The sequence below is a fragment of the Zalophus californianus genome, chromosome 1, assembly GCF_009762305.2.
Source record: "Zalophus californianus isolate mZalCal1 chromosome 1, mZalCal1.pri.v2, whole genome shotgun sequence".
Classification (NCBI taxonomy): domain Eukaryota; kingdom Metazoa; phylum Chordata; class Mammalia; order Carnivora; family Otariidae; genus Zalophus; species Zalophus californianus.
This window is the reverse complement of record NC_045595.1, coordinates 124,079,414-124,093,928: the sequence shown is the minus strand read 5'-3', so window position 1 is coordinate 124,093,928 and position 14,515 is coordinate 124,079,414. Positions and strand designations below refer to the sequence as shown.

Below are 14,515 nucleotides of genomic sequence, written 5' to 3'. Positions count from 1 at the left end.
CTGGATCTATCTACCTTACCTGATTTACATTTGGTGGTTTAAAAAACTTCCTGTCCCTCAATCCTCTTGCCCAACCCCCCCATATTTTTGGTCCCCAAGGACTGATCCTAAACAGTCCAACTGCACCATAAACAACTCCCCTCCAGATAAGCTCATGACTAGGGACTAGCCTCTCCTAAGCGCCCAACTACCATCAGGTCGTCCTCCCAGTGAGCCTGTGCTTGACTTCTACAAAGACCTGCCTCTCTGTCTGATCACAAAGATTCAAGTATTTTCCACCTCGTTGAAGCACATAACACCATACCATACTTTATATTTTTTAATGATTTATTTATTTTAGAGAGAGAGAGAAAGCACGCGAGAGTGGGGGAAGGGACGGAGGGAGAGGGAAAGAAAAACTTTAGCGGACTCCTCGCTGAGCACAGAGCCCCATGTGTGGGGCTCCATCTCAAGACTTTTGAGATCTTGACTTGAGCTGAAACCAAGAGTCAGATGCTTAACCGACTGCGCCACCCAGGGGCCCCACCATACTTTATATTTTAAGGCAAAAAAGTATATATAGACACACCTATATTTTCCTATATTCAAAGGCGTTCTAAGTAAACTAAAGAATAAAGCTTCTCCTCAAGCACTTAAGTGTATTCCCAACAGCCATACGATGAGAATTAAGGTTTGCTTGAAAATCTTACCACAAAAAAACTCTCATTTAATGGACACATAAACTCTTGTTAATGTGAAGAAATGGCAATTAATGATTTCTAAAATGGAAACATAGGTAAGCTGCAAAGCTACCTCTACCTGAAAACATCCTTTTCCCCCCATTCTCGGCTGTAATTACTGAAAGCTCAAATAATAGGCTTACTAAGGTAATATACAATGACTAAAGCCTTCTGCCTCTATCATTCAGTATTGAAAGTTCCTCTAGAAGACTGCCCTTTCTCCCCTGATCTCAAGAAAAACCGCAAATCAAGCAGACTTGTCGTGTCCACGTCAGCAATGCTAGCCAGCTATAAGCCGCATCAAAGGAAAAATTTCCCCAAAACATGGAACTGGGATGACCTATGTACAATTTTTGAGAGGTCACAAATCATCTATTCTATCAGAAGAGAGAGAAAATGAACACCGCAATCTAGAGCTTTAAGCTTCATTTACTCATCAAAAAGGGGAAAATAAATTATCTTTCAAACTGTCCACATGCAATTTGGAGGTCCCTAAAAATGTGCTAAGTAATGTAACAGAACAGCTATTTTAAACTTTGGAATATAAGAGACAATGGAGTTTGCATAAGGCTTTACCAAACACTTTCCCAATACACTGACTCATTAATCCCTTGGACAACCATTTGAAAAAAAAAAAAAAAGGTATGGATGAGATGTTTTCTCTTTATAATAAAATCAGGAAACCCAAACTGAGAGAGGTTCAGAAGTTGATTAAAAAAAAAAATACACAGTTAAAAAGTAAAGTCCTTGGCAGAGTAGATATCCTGATTTCAAACTGATGATGCTCAGAGGCAGCCCTCACCAGACATTTAAGATTTCTAATCTTTGCCCATTATTTGCCCATCTTTCAACATCTTTTGTCTTTTAAAAGATTTTAGTAAGTCTCTTATTTGTATTAAACGCCTTGACATTCGACAAATGGAACCATGTATCATGAGTTAAATGATGTTTCCTATGTTGGTCACACTCACGAGAGAACACTATAATCCTATTTATAACCTGGTTCCTTGAAAATAACCATGCTCCCAAGGGTCAGGAATGGGTATGAAAAGGGTGTTTCAGCTATCTCAACAGTGTCATTAACTAATGACTCACCTGTAATTGAATTTAAAAGTTTGAAAGAGCTGGAGGCCATGCAATTCACATTAACACTAAAATAATACAGATCAATTTAAAGCTGATTTACAACTGTAGGTCTTTCAGGATCAAATAATGCTCTAGCACCAGGATCATGAACTGCAATTAGTCCTGGGAAGTACAATAACTGTGAAAGATACAACAGAATCAGATTATTTATACTGAACCTGGAAGTTACTTCTTTAAAAATCCTAATAATAAGATTACCTTATCATTTGTCTTTTCCTGAAAGTAGTATGCCCCCCCCCCAAAAGTATTCAGTTACTGGACATTTATAGATAGAATCCAGATAAATGCTTACTTTAACAGGAGCTGGAATTTTCACTATTTCATACAAAAATCAAGAAAGTTGTTGAAATTCCTTCTATCAGATGAATTCTAAAACACAACAAAGATAAACTGGACTCAGTAATCAGAAAACTACTTGACCATTTGCCACCAAGAGCATTTCTGGCTGTTTGTTTCCTCAAAAATATATTCTTCCCAATTCATAGATGAAATATAGTGTTTTATATTTGAATTTATTCTTTGGTAGTAAAGCAATGATTTTAATTCTTCAGATTAATTCTGCAACTACATAAGGAAAAGTGAATGATGGTTTCACCTTTTTATTTACCTGACACGAAGTCGTATGAAAAGAATCACCCAGTGACTAGGTAAACACGGTTATTAGCAGGTCATTTTTTTTAACCCCCCCATCTGTGATTTTTCATATTGCCTCCTATTTACACTCCTTTATTACACTAAAATAACCAACAAGCTCTGCCTTTTCAGCAGTTCCTATAAACGATTATTTCAACCAAACAAGAAAATGTCATTTACATTTTTGTCCATCAGTTTAAACTATGTTACTATAGCATTTTAAAAAAATGTGTTTATTTTATCCACTCAAGGTATAGAAGCAAAACTGAGCTATAGCTAACTCAGCATTTAATTCCATTGGAAGGCTGAATCTAAGCATCTTCTGGTGAAGAAAGAACACTGAACTAGAGCTAAAAAGCAATACGATCCAGTTAAAAGTGAACATATTTGGGAGTCAGAAAGTTCTACATTGTGATTTCCAATATGGTAACCACTAGCCACAGTAGCAGTTTAAAATAATTAAAAGTTGGGGTGCCTGGGTGGCTCAGTCGTTAAGCGACTGCCTTCGGCTCAGGTCATGATCCCAGGGTCCTGGGATCGAGCCCCACATCGGGCTCCCTGCTCCGCGGGAAGCCTGCTTCTCCCTCTCCCACTCCCCCTGCTTGTGTTCCCTCTCTCGCTGTGTCTCACTCTCTGTCAAATAAATAAATAAAATCTTTAAAAATAAATAAATAATAAAATAATTAAAAGTAAATACAATTTTTTTAAAAGGTAAATAAAATGTAAAATGGAGTTCCTCAGTTGCACTAGCCACATTTCAAAGGCACAACAAACAGCTAACGTGCCTTGTGGCTACCGTATTGGACAGCAGAGCTACAGAGCCATTTCCACCATCAAAGAAAAAACCCTGTTCGTAGCAAAGTGATCTTACACAAGTTAGTTTAATACCTGTGAACCTCAACATCCTTGTCTGTAAAATGTCTATAACATCACGTAAATTTAAAGACTGTTATTACAATTTTAATGAGATAATATATAAAAATGCACAGTATATAGGGCTTAGTACACATTAGATATTCAAGAAAGAGTAGTTATTAATACAATCCTACATTAGACTTTAGCCAATGATGGCAACGCTGGACAAGTCACTTTCCCCCAAGCCTCCTTCTCCTAAACTGAAAAGTTTAAGAAATTCTTCTAGCTAACGTCTAAGGATACTATCAAATCCTACCACGTTAAATGAAGTGTTAAGCAAAAGGGGCACAATCTCTTACTGAATAAATTACTACCCTAGGCTCCTATAGCCTCCTAGCCAATCCCAAGCATTCTTCCAAAAACCCCACAATACTGGCTCTCCAACAGTCCACAGTCTGATGCCGGCTATTTATAAAGTCTGTCTTAAAAGGTTACGGGAATATCCTTCTGAAATTGTATATACTGTAATTAGAAACTACAACCCCTATTCCATGATGGTGTCTTGCACTTTCCACATCTCTTTTAAATGAACACTATCTTTACAGGTAAGTTTTTCTTTCTTAGTATTTAAACCAGAACACTTTAAAAGCACATATGAGTTTAAAGAGAACTTTTTAATGATTTTTTTTAACCAGCTATGCCTCATTCTTACCCAGTTTGTGGGTGACCCTCGAGTGTCTGAACAAAGTGAGTACTACACCTTCATGGGTGAGATCCCCTTGCAGGGCCTTCAGAAACATGCCCCAAGACTTTACTCTGGTTAACAGCTGCTCCCTGGGAACCAGGAAATTGACTGAACGCTAGGTCTACAAAGCCTGCCTCCAATGAGGGGGAACCAAGGGCCCCCACACAAGGCACAAAACCAGGGCCACTGGCTGCCTTGGGGTATAGGCCTCTTCCCTGGCCTGTTCAGGACCCCAGGGTCATAGCTTTAATTTGAAGAGTGGAAGAGCAACTCAGACAGTAGAGATCAGAACAGAGCAGTGCATTTTTGCCCAAGGCCTGCAGCCTCCAAAAAAAAAAAAAAAAGTGTTATTCCAGAGCAGATTCCTTTTCTTCCGGGTCTGTCTGCTCCCTCTGACTCTTTGCCCACAACCGAGGTGCCTCCCCTTTCCCAATGCCCCACCTCTCTCCACTTTTCAAAAAAAAAGGGGGGGTCTTATTCCTCTCCCTTAGTTTTCCCTAGCAGGGCCTGGAAACTGGAGGAAATTCAAATCAAATTAGCCGCACTTTAAAAAATAAACGGACAAGCAAATCAAAGGGTGCCCACCCAACAAAAGATCTCTCCCGTTCCAAAATATGATTAAGCTTGGGTGTGAGAAGGGGAGGGAGACTAGAAACCGACAGGGATGGAGAGATAAACGTGTGGATTTGGGGCCTCAGCGTCGGCCAAATTCCAATTTTTTTTTCAAGGAAATGCTAGGCTGAAGAGAAAATAAAGAGTTGTAACTTTTAAGGAAGTCAGCAAACGGCAATGTCTGGATAATATGTCACTGCTTCCCTTCGTCTGGAAATGGCAGGGTGGGAGCTGGGATTCGAAAAGCTCCAACTCCAATCGCGCACTCCTGGAAGCCTCCCCGCCAACGGCGCCGCCAGGCGGCCCAGCCCCGTCTCCCGGGACACCCGGCCCTGGTGCTTGGGCTCCCACGGGGCGCCCGGACCCGGACCTTTGGGAAAGTTCGCGGGCAGAGCCCGAGGCCCCACTTTCCTGCCAGGGTGACAGGCCCTTCCCACGCCGGCCGGCCCCCGCCCCGCCGCGGGCACCAGACGGTACGCGCGGCCCCTCCCGGCCGCCTCCGGGAGCGGATTCCGCCGCCCGCCCCACCCCCGGCCCGGGCGCCCCTCGGGGTGACCAACTGACCGGAGCTACGCTGGCCCACACACCCGGTCGCCCGCTCCTTCCCGCCGCGCCCCGCTCCCCCGCCCGATCTTCCAGCCGCTGGGCTCGCCGAGTCCAGCCGGGGCCGCCGGTTACCGCCCCCAGCCCGGGGGGGAGCCCGGGGGGCAGGACGGAGAGGGAGGACGTGGCGCGCACGGAGGTGGCCAGCGGCAAGGCGGGGAGTGTCCTGGAGAGGCCCGGCCGGGGGCAGGGGCCGGCACGGCTCCCGGGGCTGCGGGCCCGGACCCTCCCCGCGAGCATCCCGGGGTCCGAGGTCCCGGCCCGCCCCCGCCCGGCGCGGAGAGGCGGCCCCAACTTCCAGCCCCACTTCGCACGCCCGCCCTCCTCCCTCCACCATATGGAAATCTACAGCCTCCGAAAGTGACACGTCGAAGATTCCTCGGCCTCTCCCCCCGCCCTCCCCCTCCCGGGCAGCGTTCCTGCCGCGGAGATTCCGGGAGGGGGAGCGGATTCCTCGGACAGAATCTGCTGGGAAGGATGGGGAGGACGAGGAGGGGGAGGGAGAGCCCGGGAGCCACTGCCCAGATTTTTTTTCATCAAGAAGAATCTACCCGCTTCTTTCCCTCCTCCAAGCCCAGGCAAGCTGGGGGGACGGGCGGGGGACCTGAGCCTAGCAAGACGCGGCCCCAGAGTGGAGGCCAGCCCCCTCCCGGGCCCCGTGTTCCCGAGGTGCCCAGGCGAACGCGGGGAGCCCCACGAGTCTGGCGCCAAGTTTTCCCGGGAAGCCCGGCGCGCCAGGAGCGCTCCGGGACAGGATCGCACTCCGGCGGACTCGGCGTCCGGCCGGGGCTTTCCAGCGCGCGGGACCCGGCGGCCGCGGCGCGGGGTCCCGGTCCCCTCCAGTCTCCCGATCCTGCACGCCTTACCTTCCCTCGGGCTGAAACGCGGGTCTCCGGACGCGCCACACACCGGGGTGCCCACGCCTTCCCAGCCGGCAGCCCCGAGGATCCCCTCTGCCCCCTTCGCTGCTCCCGCCGCCGCCGCCGCCGCCGCCGCTCTCCTCCTCCTCCGGCCGCCGCCGCCGCTCAAATAACTACCAGGAGGGTTTGATGGGGGATTCCGCCATGTCAATGATGTCGGGACCACATGGGGATTTGGGGCCCGCCCACTGCCGTAAACTGCAGAGTAAAACCGCCGCCAAAAAAAAATCTCAGATTCGCAGGGCTGTGGGAGCCTCCTTTGCTCCCAGGCCTGCACAGCTGAGGAGAAACTCTTTTTGATTCAGCCAGACTAAAGAAGTCTGAGGCCTAGGGGAACTAGCAGGTCCTAAAAAACGAGGGCTGTGCGTTCTGCAAAAGATCGCCAAACACCAATATAAATGCAGTGTTTGCTGAGTAATAATCAGAGCTAAGACTATGACGTTTTTTCATTTACACAGCTTTTTTAAATCCCCGCAACCTTGTGAGCTATTTTGTCACTCGCTTGTCTATTTCCCACAGCACTTATTCATACAACTAACACAGCGTGAACAGATTTTCATGACACCAAAGTCAAAATGTCTATTTCCCCCTTTCGGTACCCAATATGCACTCACAGGGGCAGAAACTGATCCGTACTCATATCTGTATTTCTGTACTGTCAAAATAGCATCGTGCATAATATGACTCATTAGATAACTGTTAGGCTTATATTGATTAAACGTAATGCATTCCTGTTGTAGGGGCTCGAAATGGTTAATCAGCTGCCTCCCATCCCACCCCTCCAATTATCCCGGAGGCAAGAAGGCAGAAGTTCTCCCACAGAGGCCGCTTCTCTCCTTAGCTCCCCAGGTATCCTAAATAATTACATTCAGCATCATATCGGTCACAAAGCAGTACTCAGTAGTGACCAGAGGCAATGCATTACTTTCATTGACCTAAAAAGAACAATCATCTATCAGATAAAGTGATTGTACATAGTACTGTATTAAAGCCAGAAAAACATACAAGAATACTGAGATGAAAAATGTTCAAGAGCTATTATAGCACTCAGATCTTAGCTCAGACATGTAGGGAGATGGAACTAGGGTCAGAATTGCCTGTTGAAGAAGGGAGGGGGTGCGTGGCGAGGAGAAGGAGAAGAAAGAAAGATGTGTCCAAATTTCATGTTAATAATGAGTTTTCTTGAACCTGGCAGAGAACTGAAATTTCAGGGCAAGCAACTATCCTGAGTCTTCTCAGTTTCTCTTGCCTACGTTTGCCTCCTTTGCCAAGCCTGTCCTTCCACACTTGAATCTAACCTTCTGCCCTCTGAAGTTTGCCAATTTATCTACTCATTTGGATTCATCCACATACTTTCAATTAAGTTATTCAACAAACATATGTAAGGGGTACTTTATTCAAAGCACAATGCTAGGTGGATGCCGGGGATACAAAAATGAACAAGACCCAATCAAGTGGAGGACGTGAACGGTACCTTCAGAGCAATGTGAGAAGAGCTGAGAAGAATGATGAGCTTCTGGGGAAAAAAGCTATGAGACTGTGGGGAGGGAGGGAGTGATTTTAGCTGGAGCTCAAAGACGAGGAAATTATCTTAGGATAGAGGAAAGGGAGACATAAGGCTCCAGACAGAGTGGAAGCATGTACCCAAGGACAGAGATGTGCTTCGAAGTCATGAGAGTTCAGCTGGGCTGGAGGGCATGGCTCTAAGGGAAGCTGGAGAAGCTGAGGTGGGAGCTGGGGAGCCACTGCTTTTCCTTTTTTCCCCCTCCCCAGGCAGGACTGTCATCCAGGATTGGAACCATGTTTTAGAAAGATGGCTTCTCCCGTGTGGAAAGATTTGGTGAAAGAAGCCAGTTAGGATGGAGGGCCCTATTTGCCTGCATTCACTACTATCCCACACAGCTCCAAAATCAAATTTAAATTCCAAAAAGAAAGGAGCTATTTCTCAATATTCCCTCCCCCCTTTTCTTTGGTCCTAAATCATCAAGTGCTTGAATCTTATTTCTCTTTGCACACCCCTGCTTCCCCTCCAGATCTCCGTTATTTCTGCCTACTTCGTCCACTAGACTGGTTTTGTGCCAGTGAAGAAGAATCAATGTATAAAAAAATGCCTTAAAATTTTACATGTATGTTCATATATATGATCTCAGGGTTTCACTCATCTTCTTACCCTAACACCTTACACCAGTTTTGGCACAGCACAGAAAGCACAATAAATGTTTGCAAAATGAGAGGAAGCATGGTGTAGCGTAAAGAGCATGGAAATTATCATCAGACAAAAGCCAGTGATGTTGGGCAAGTTATTAAAGTTCCCCGAGTCCTCTGTTAAGTAGACATTTAAATAAACATTTATTTGTTAAATGGTGATATTGCCTTCTGTTCAGGTCCTGAGAATTAAAAGCCTCAAACACCTGATACTCAGGTGTAAATAAATAGTGGTTCCCTTTGAATGAATGAATGAATGAAGATGTCTTTCCTGGAGGGATTTGAGAGAACAGAAATTGGAAACTTCAAGGAAAAAGACGGGACCTTTGAGAGGGCTCTCAACTACACATTGAAGGATTTAAATTTTAATACAATGAGGTTATAGAGGCATGGTGTGATTGAAGTAGGTTTCAAAGCTGACTATTGTGGAAGCAGGGTGTAGAACAAGCCCTCTCATTAGAAAGACATGCCCTGAACCCAGCCTGGGTGGGAGATGATAGACGTAAGCCAGGGTGATGGTCTGCAAGCGGGCAGGAGGGCCTCCTCCATATGAGGCAATAAGTCTCACCATATGGTCTCAACAACCCAAATCACTTGGCACCCGAGGTCCTAAACTGTGGAACCATACTCATAACTTTGCTCCAAAAGCAGTTTAGGATTTGCTCAAATACAAACATTAACATCCAAACGAAGATGCCTGGAAGTTAAGGCGTGTAACAAAATATAGGCTTGTAAGCCTTTCCCATTGTCCATGCAATCAGTGTAGGCTGAGTGTATTAAAAAAAAAAAAAAGATTCAAAGCGATACTTCCTGATTTCAAATACCTTATAACAAAAGAAATGCAACTTTAACATATCGGAAAGCATGAATTTTAAAACTAGCACTAAAAAAAAAATCTCAAACCATTAAACCTCTGAATACTTCTCTAAGTCTAAAATGTTCAAATTTGAAATTCTCAGAGATCACTACAGCCAGTAATACATAGTATCTAGAAGACCTAGCCAGGTTCTCAGTCTCAATATCCTCCCTTCCTTTCTTTGCCCATAACTAGGGTTGCTAGATTCTCGCAGGCAGGCTCAGTCTTGCCTCTAATCTTGAAACCCAATCTTGACCTTAGATAGAGGGCATTAACTCTTTGCATTTACTTCTTGTTCTGATGTCCTGAGCCAGATCTGATACCAGCTTCAATATGAACATTGACAAAAAGCCAATTAATCCTGTTTTGAAGAGGATTCAGAATTTACTAGAGTACTAACTAGAGGAAAGGACAGCCAGCTCAGTCAACAACACAATCTAAGAGCAACGCTGCAACTGCAGTGAAACCCACTTCTCCAGAACAATGCAACCAGTCAGGGTAGTAGCTTCACCTTCTTCACTATTGTTCAAGGTAAGACAAGGGCAAATTGTAGTTCGATATATATAATTATATATATATAATTTTTCTAAGTCATTTCAAACAAGAATATCTGTCCCACAGTTATCAGAAATTATCCAGGTAGAAGCTGTATGACAGCTAGGGCTCAGAAAATCACAGGGTTGATAGGGAGCAAAAGGTTTTCAGCCTGCTCGTCCTCCCAAAGCACAATCTTTGTTCCCGTGTCCACAACGGCTAAGCACCCAGCCCAGCCCGAACACCACCAGGAAGAGGGAAATGTTTCTTGCCGAGACAGCCTTTTATCAGCAACTCCAGATCTGTACCAAGTCTTCAGACACCTGCCTCCTTGCAACTTTCCCCCAATGGTCCTGTTTCTGCCCTCTGGAGGCAGACAAAATAATAACAGTGGCCTTCTATATGACTTCCCTTCCAATGAACCGACCATCCTGGTCACATGCTCCCTGAAGACTCTTTTCCCTGATGAACATCTCGGATATGCTGAATCCTTATCTCGTCATGTGGCTTCCAGATCTCTCTCCGTCCTTGTCTTCTGCCATGTCTGGGGGCCTACTTGTTCAACATCTCTGAAAGGTGGGTATCCATATGCTGTTCATGCTTCAGGCAGCATCGGAACACAACCCCAGAGTGGTACCCTTTACAGCTTCACTTTGGACAAAATGCTGTGTCATTACAAGGCCATATGGTACTGATTTCCTTAGCTGTCTCCTCATCCTACTAAATCATGTTTCCTCTTCCATGAAAAGTGGTCAAGCTGGGTGTATTAGGAATGCAATTGATTTCATCTTACTTGATTTTAACTAATGTTAATTAGTTGACTATTTAATTCCATTAAGTTTTATTTGTAGGTATTTTTTCTCACATTCCAGCCTACCAGGAACTTCCTGGACATTAAGTCTGTCACCAAACGACCTTTGCCAGCTTTGTGACATTGATAAGTATGACGAGCATGCTTTCCATGTTGCCATCCAAGTCACCAATAAAAACGCAAAACAAAACAAGGCCAAGGACTACCACTAGTAATTTCTTCCCAAATGGAGGCAAATTTGAAGCAATGTTTTTTAAAAAGCTATGAATCTGTCAATCCCCCTGACTTACCTGAACCACAGCACCACAGAGGAGCAGGTTGGTTTGCTTTTCTTCATACTCATTGTTAGCACTCTTGCCCACTCTCACACCTGATTTACTCCTACTTTCTCTTCCTTAGAGATCGAGAGCTCTGTATGATACCTGAGTCTCTTTATAACGACTATGCTAAATATTGTCTTCCCCAAACAAATTCAAAATTTACCCTGAATAGAAACGCATGTAGAGACAGATACAGATATAGATCAATATAATATGTCTTTCACAGAGAAAGGAGGTAAAAAAAAAAAAAATGTCTTTAGCTTAGCTACATGCTTAAAATACAAACCGTTTTGATCAAGGAAAGATTCTGAAATTTGACCGGAAAGCAATGAGTTGAAAACAGAGTAAACTTACTACAAAGGCAACTGTGCCCATTCTGTTTTTGAAGGACATGATATTATATTTGAAATCATTTCTAGTTTTTTATGTAGTTACCGCAATATTTCTTTTAGTTCTTGGAAACATACCCTTTGGTATATCGCGTGTAATCTCTGTGTCTCAGACCTCACTAGCGAGATTACGTGTAATCTCTGTGTCTCAGACCTCACCAGCGAGATTACGTGTAATCTCTGTGTCTCAGACCTCACCAGCGAGATTACTTGTAATCTCTGTGTCTCAGACCTCACACATCACATATGATCACATCAACATTAATAAACACCCTTTCTCTGATTCTGGCAGCCACCATTATTGTAAGGTATCTCAATCCCCTTATGCTCTTCCAGTTCTTTTTTTTTTTAAAGATTTTATTTATTTATTTGACAGAGAGAGACACGGCAAGAGAGGGAACACAAGCAGGTGGAGTGGGAGAGGGAGAAGCAGGCTTCTCGCTAAGCGGGGAAACCAATGCGGGGCTCGATCCCAGGACCCTGAGCCGAAGGCAGGTGCTTAATGACTGAGCCACCGAGGCGCCCCTCTTCCAGTTCTTTCTAGAAGTTTCCTGTGAATTTATGAGCAAGTTCTTCAGCTGGCTTCAGTAACTTGTTCACCCAACCAGGGCAGCTCATATTGTACCTGCCTCTGTGCTGAGCCTCCTGCTGTTGGTAGAATTTGGACAGTCCACCCCAGTTACCCCATAAGGACAGCACCACAGACTCACTTCCTCTCCCTGGACAAACTCTGTTTTACTGGTCACCAAACCTCTGTTTCTTGGCTCCCAATACCTTATGGTCTATAAATCACAATCTCTTGTTTCCATGAATTTGGCTTTTTTAGATTCCACATACAAATGATATCACACAGTATTTGTCTTTCTCTGTCTGACTTATTTCACTTAACATAATGCCTTCAAGGTCCATCCATGTTGTCTCAAACAGCAAGATTTCCTTCTTTCTGATGGTTGCATAATATTCCATTATCTTGATAAAGAAATAGGCTTCCTTTATTTGACAATGAGAATGAGGTAATTTATTGAGGTTCCTTTTTTCCTTTGTTGCTAAGAAAGTCAAGATAAATTTTGTTCTCTCTCTGTCAAATAAATAAATAAAATCTTTAAAAAAAAGATAAATTTTGTTCTCAATTACAGCAATTATCCTTAGCCTGGAATTTCTGGTAAGACCATTCTTCCTCCCGTTTTATTACATACCTCATATTCATTTAATCCTTATTTTAATGAACCTATCTTATGTCTGTTTTATTATATGCTGTTCTATCCTTATGGGAGGTAGGCATATTATTTAGAACTCTTTGGCTTCAAGTGACAGGAAACCAATTCAAACTATATTGAAAGAAAAAAAATATTAGGTTTAGAATGAAACAGCTTATTCTAAACCCAGTTTAAAATACCTTTTTTTTTAAGAATTTATTTATTCATTTGAGACAGAGAGATACAGAGCGAGAAAGAGAGAGGAGCAGGAGCAATGGGGAGAGGCAGAGGGAGAGGGAGAAGCAGACTCCCTGCTGAGCAGGGAGAGCCGGACATGGGGCTCGATCCCAGGATCTGGAGATCATGACATGAGCCAAAGGCAGACGCTTAACCATCTGAGCCACCCAGGTGCCCCCAGTTTAAAATACCTTAACCAGGCTAGCAGCACAGATACTAAAATGGGAACGATACCGAGATTAGCATGGCCCTTGGACAAGGATGACAGACAAATCCGTGAAGCATTCCATAATAAATAAATAAATAAATAAATAAATAAATAAATAAATAAAAATTTTAAAAACTCCTGAACCAAAATAGTACTATACAAATGAAACTAACTGTAATCATTTTTAATTCCATAGCTTATAATGATGGATCAACAAATGTTTATGTCTATTAGGATACATTAACATTCTTTCACTTACTTTTCATAGATTAACAACATTTTCTGTCCAGCTTTGCGATAATTATTCCAAAGAAGATTGAATAAGTTTAAACAGCCTCTCCTTAAAGAATTTGTAACCTAAGTGACATTAAAAGATTGAGAGAGAAAAAAAGAGACTTATTTTAAGAAATTGGCTCCTGTGAGTATGAGAGCAGCAGATAAGAGACCCAGGAAGGAGTTGATGTTGCAGCTTGACTCTGAAAGCAATGTGAAGGCAGACTCCTCCTTTGGATATGTCAGCCATTTTTCCTTTAAGGCCTTCAACTGATTGGATGTGGCCCATCCATATTATAAAGAATAATCTGTTTTACTCAAAGTCTACTGATATAAATGTTAAATCATCTGAAAAATACCTTCACAATGACATCTTGACTGGTGTTTGACCAAATGTCTGGGTACTGAGGCACAGCTAAGTTGGAAAATGTTCATAGAAGCATTCCTCATAATAACAAAAATGTGGAAAGAATTCAGATGTCAGTCAACTGATGAAGTGATAAATAAAATGTGGTATATCCAAACAATGGGATATTATTTGGCAATAAAAAAGAAACAATGTACTGATATACATGGCTATTATATCAATAAACTTTAAAAGTATTATGCTAAGTGAAAGAAGCCAGTTACATAAGCCATATGTTGTATGATTCCATTTATATAAAATGTCTAGAAAAGGCAAATATAGAGACAGAAAGTAGATTAGCGGTTGTCTAAGGCTAGCAGGGCTCAGAGAGTTTGAGGGGTAATGGCTAAAGGGTGAGTTTCTTTTGGGGGTAATGAGAATGCTCTAAAATTAATTATGCACAACTCTGTGAAGAGATTAAAAACCACTGACTTGTACACTTTAAACCTTTGAAGAAGATACTATCTGAATTAAGCTTTAGAAGAGTAAGATACTTTTCAATCATGACACAGAGGAACTTTTTTTTTCCAAACTCAAATTTGCATTAGACTTCACTGCTGTTATTGTATTTTATCCAGTATTTCTGTTTGTGGTGGATTTTCCACATTAGCTTTGTCCACTGCTTCCCCAGAAGTGAAAATCTCTACAACAAATAAATACTTTTATTGTTCCCATTTCATAGATGAGAAATCAGAGGCATGGGAAATTTAAGGAATTTTCCTTACATCATATACCTTGAGAGTGGCATTTCTAGGATTTAAATCTAATAAAATCTTTAAATCTAGCCATGAGTTCTAATGACAATATTTGGTATTATCCTATTATAATATTGATAAATAACTATGCC

At 43.0% G+C, this 14,515-nt stretch overlaps 2 protein-coding genes and 1 pseudogene across 8 annotated transcripts in view; 2 read left to right on the top strand and 1 right to left on the bottom strand.

Annotated features, from left to right (window-relative positions):
- Positions 1-6,380, bottom strand: part of FNDC3B (fibronectin type III domain containing 3B) — a 342,488-nt gene extending 336,108 nt beyond the window's left edge. For 6 of the 7 annotated variants that reach the window (XM_027587528.2, XM_027587526.2, XM_027587527.2 and 3 more), the window contains exon 1: positions 6,180-6,380. The gene's annotated coding sequence lies outside the window, so the exon portion shown is untranslated. Of the gene's footprint in view, positions 1-2,157; positions 2,235-6,179 lie in introns of all 7 variants that reach the window. The other variant, XM_027587529.2, reaches the window with a different exon arrangement.
- On the top strand, positions 3,176-5,677 carry LOC113915948 (basic proline-rich protein-like). The gene has a single exon (XM_027581845.2). The coding sequence runs from the start codon at positions 4,901-4,903 to the stop codon at positions 5,675-5,677; it is 777 nt and encodes a 258-aa protein (XP_027437646.1). The 5' UTR covers positions 3,176-4,900.
- Positions 6,381-12,979: 6,599 nt separating the features above from the next.
- On the top strand, positions 12,980-13,077 carry LOC113919074 (annotated as a pseudogene).
- Positions 13,078-14,515: the final 1,438 nt, after the last annotated feature.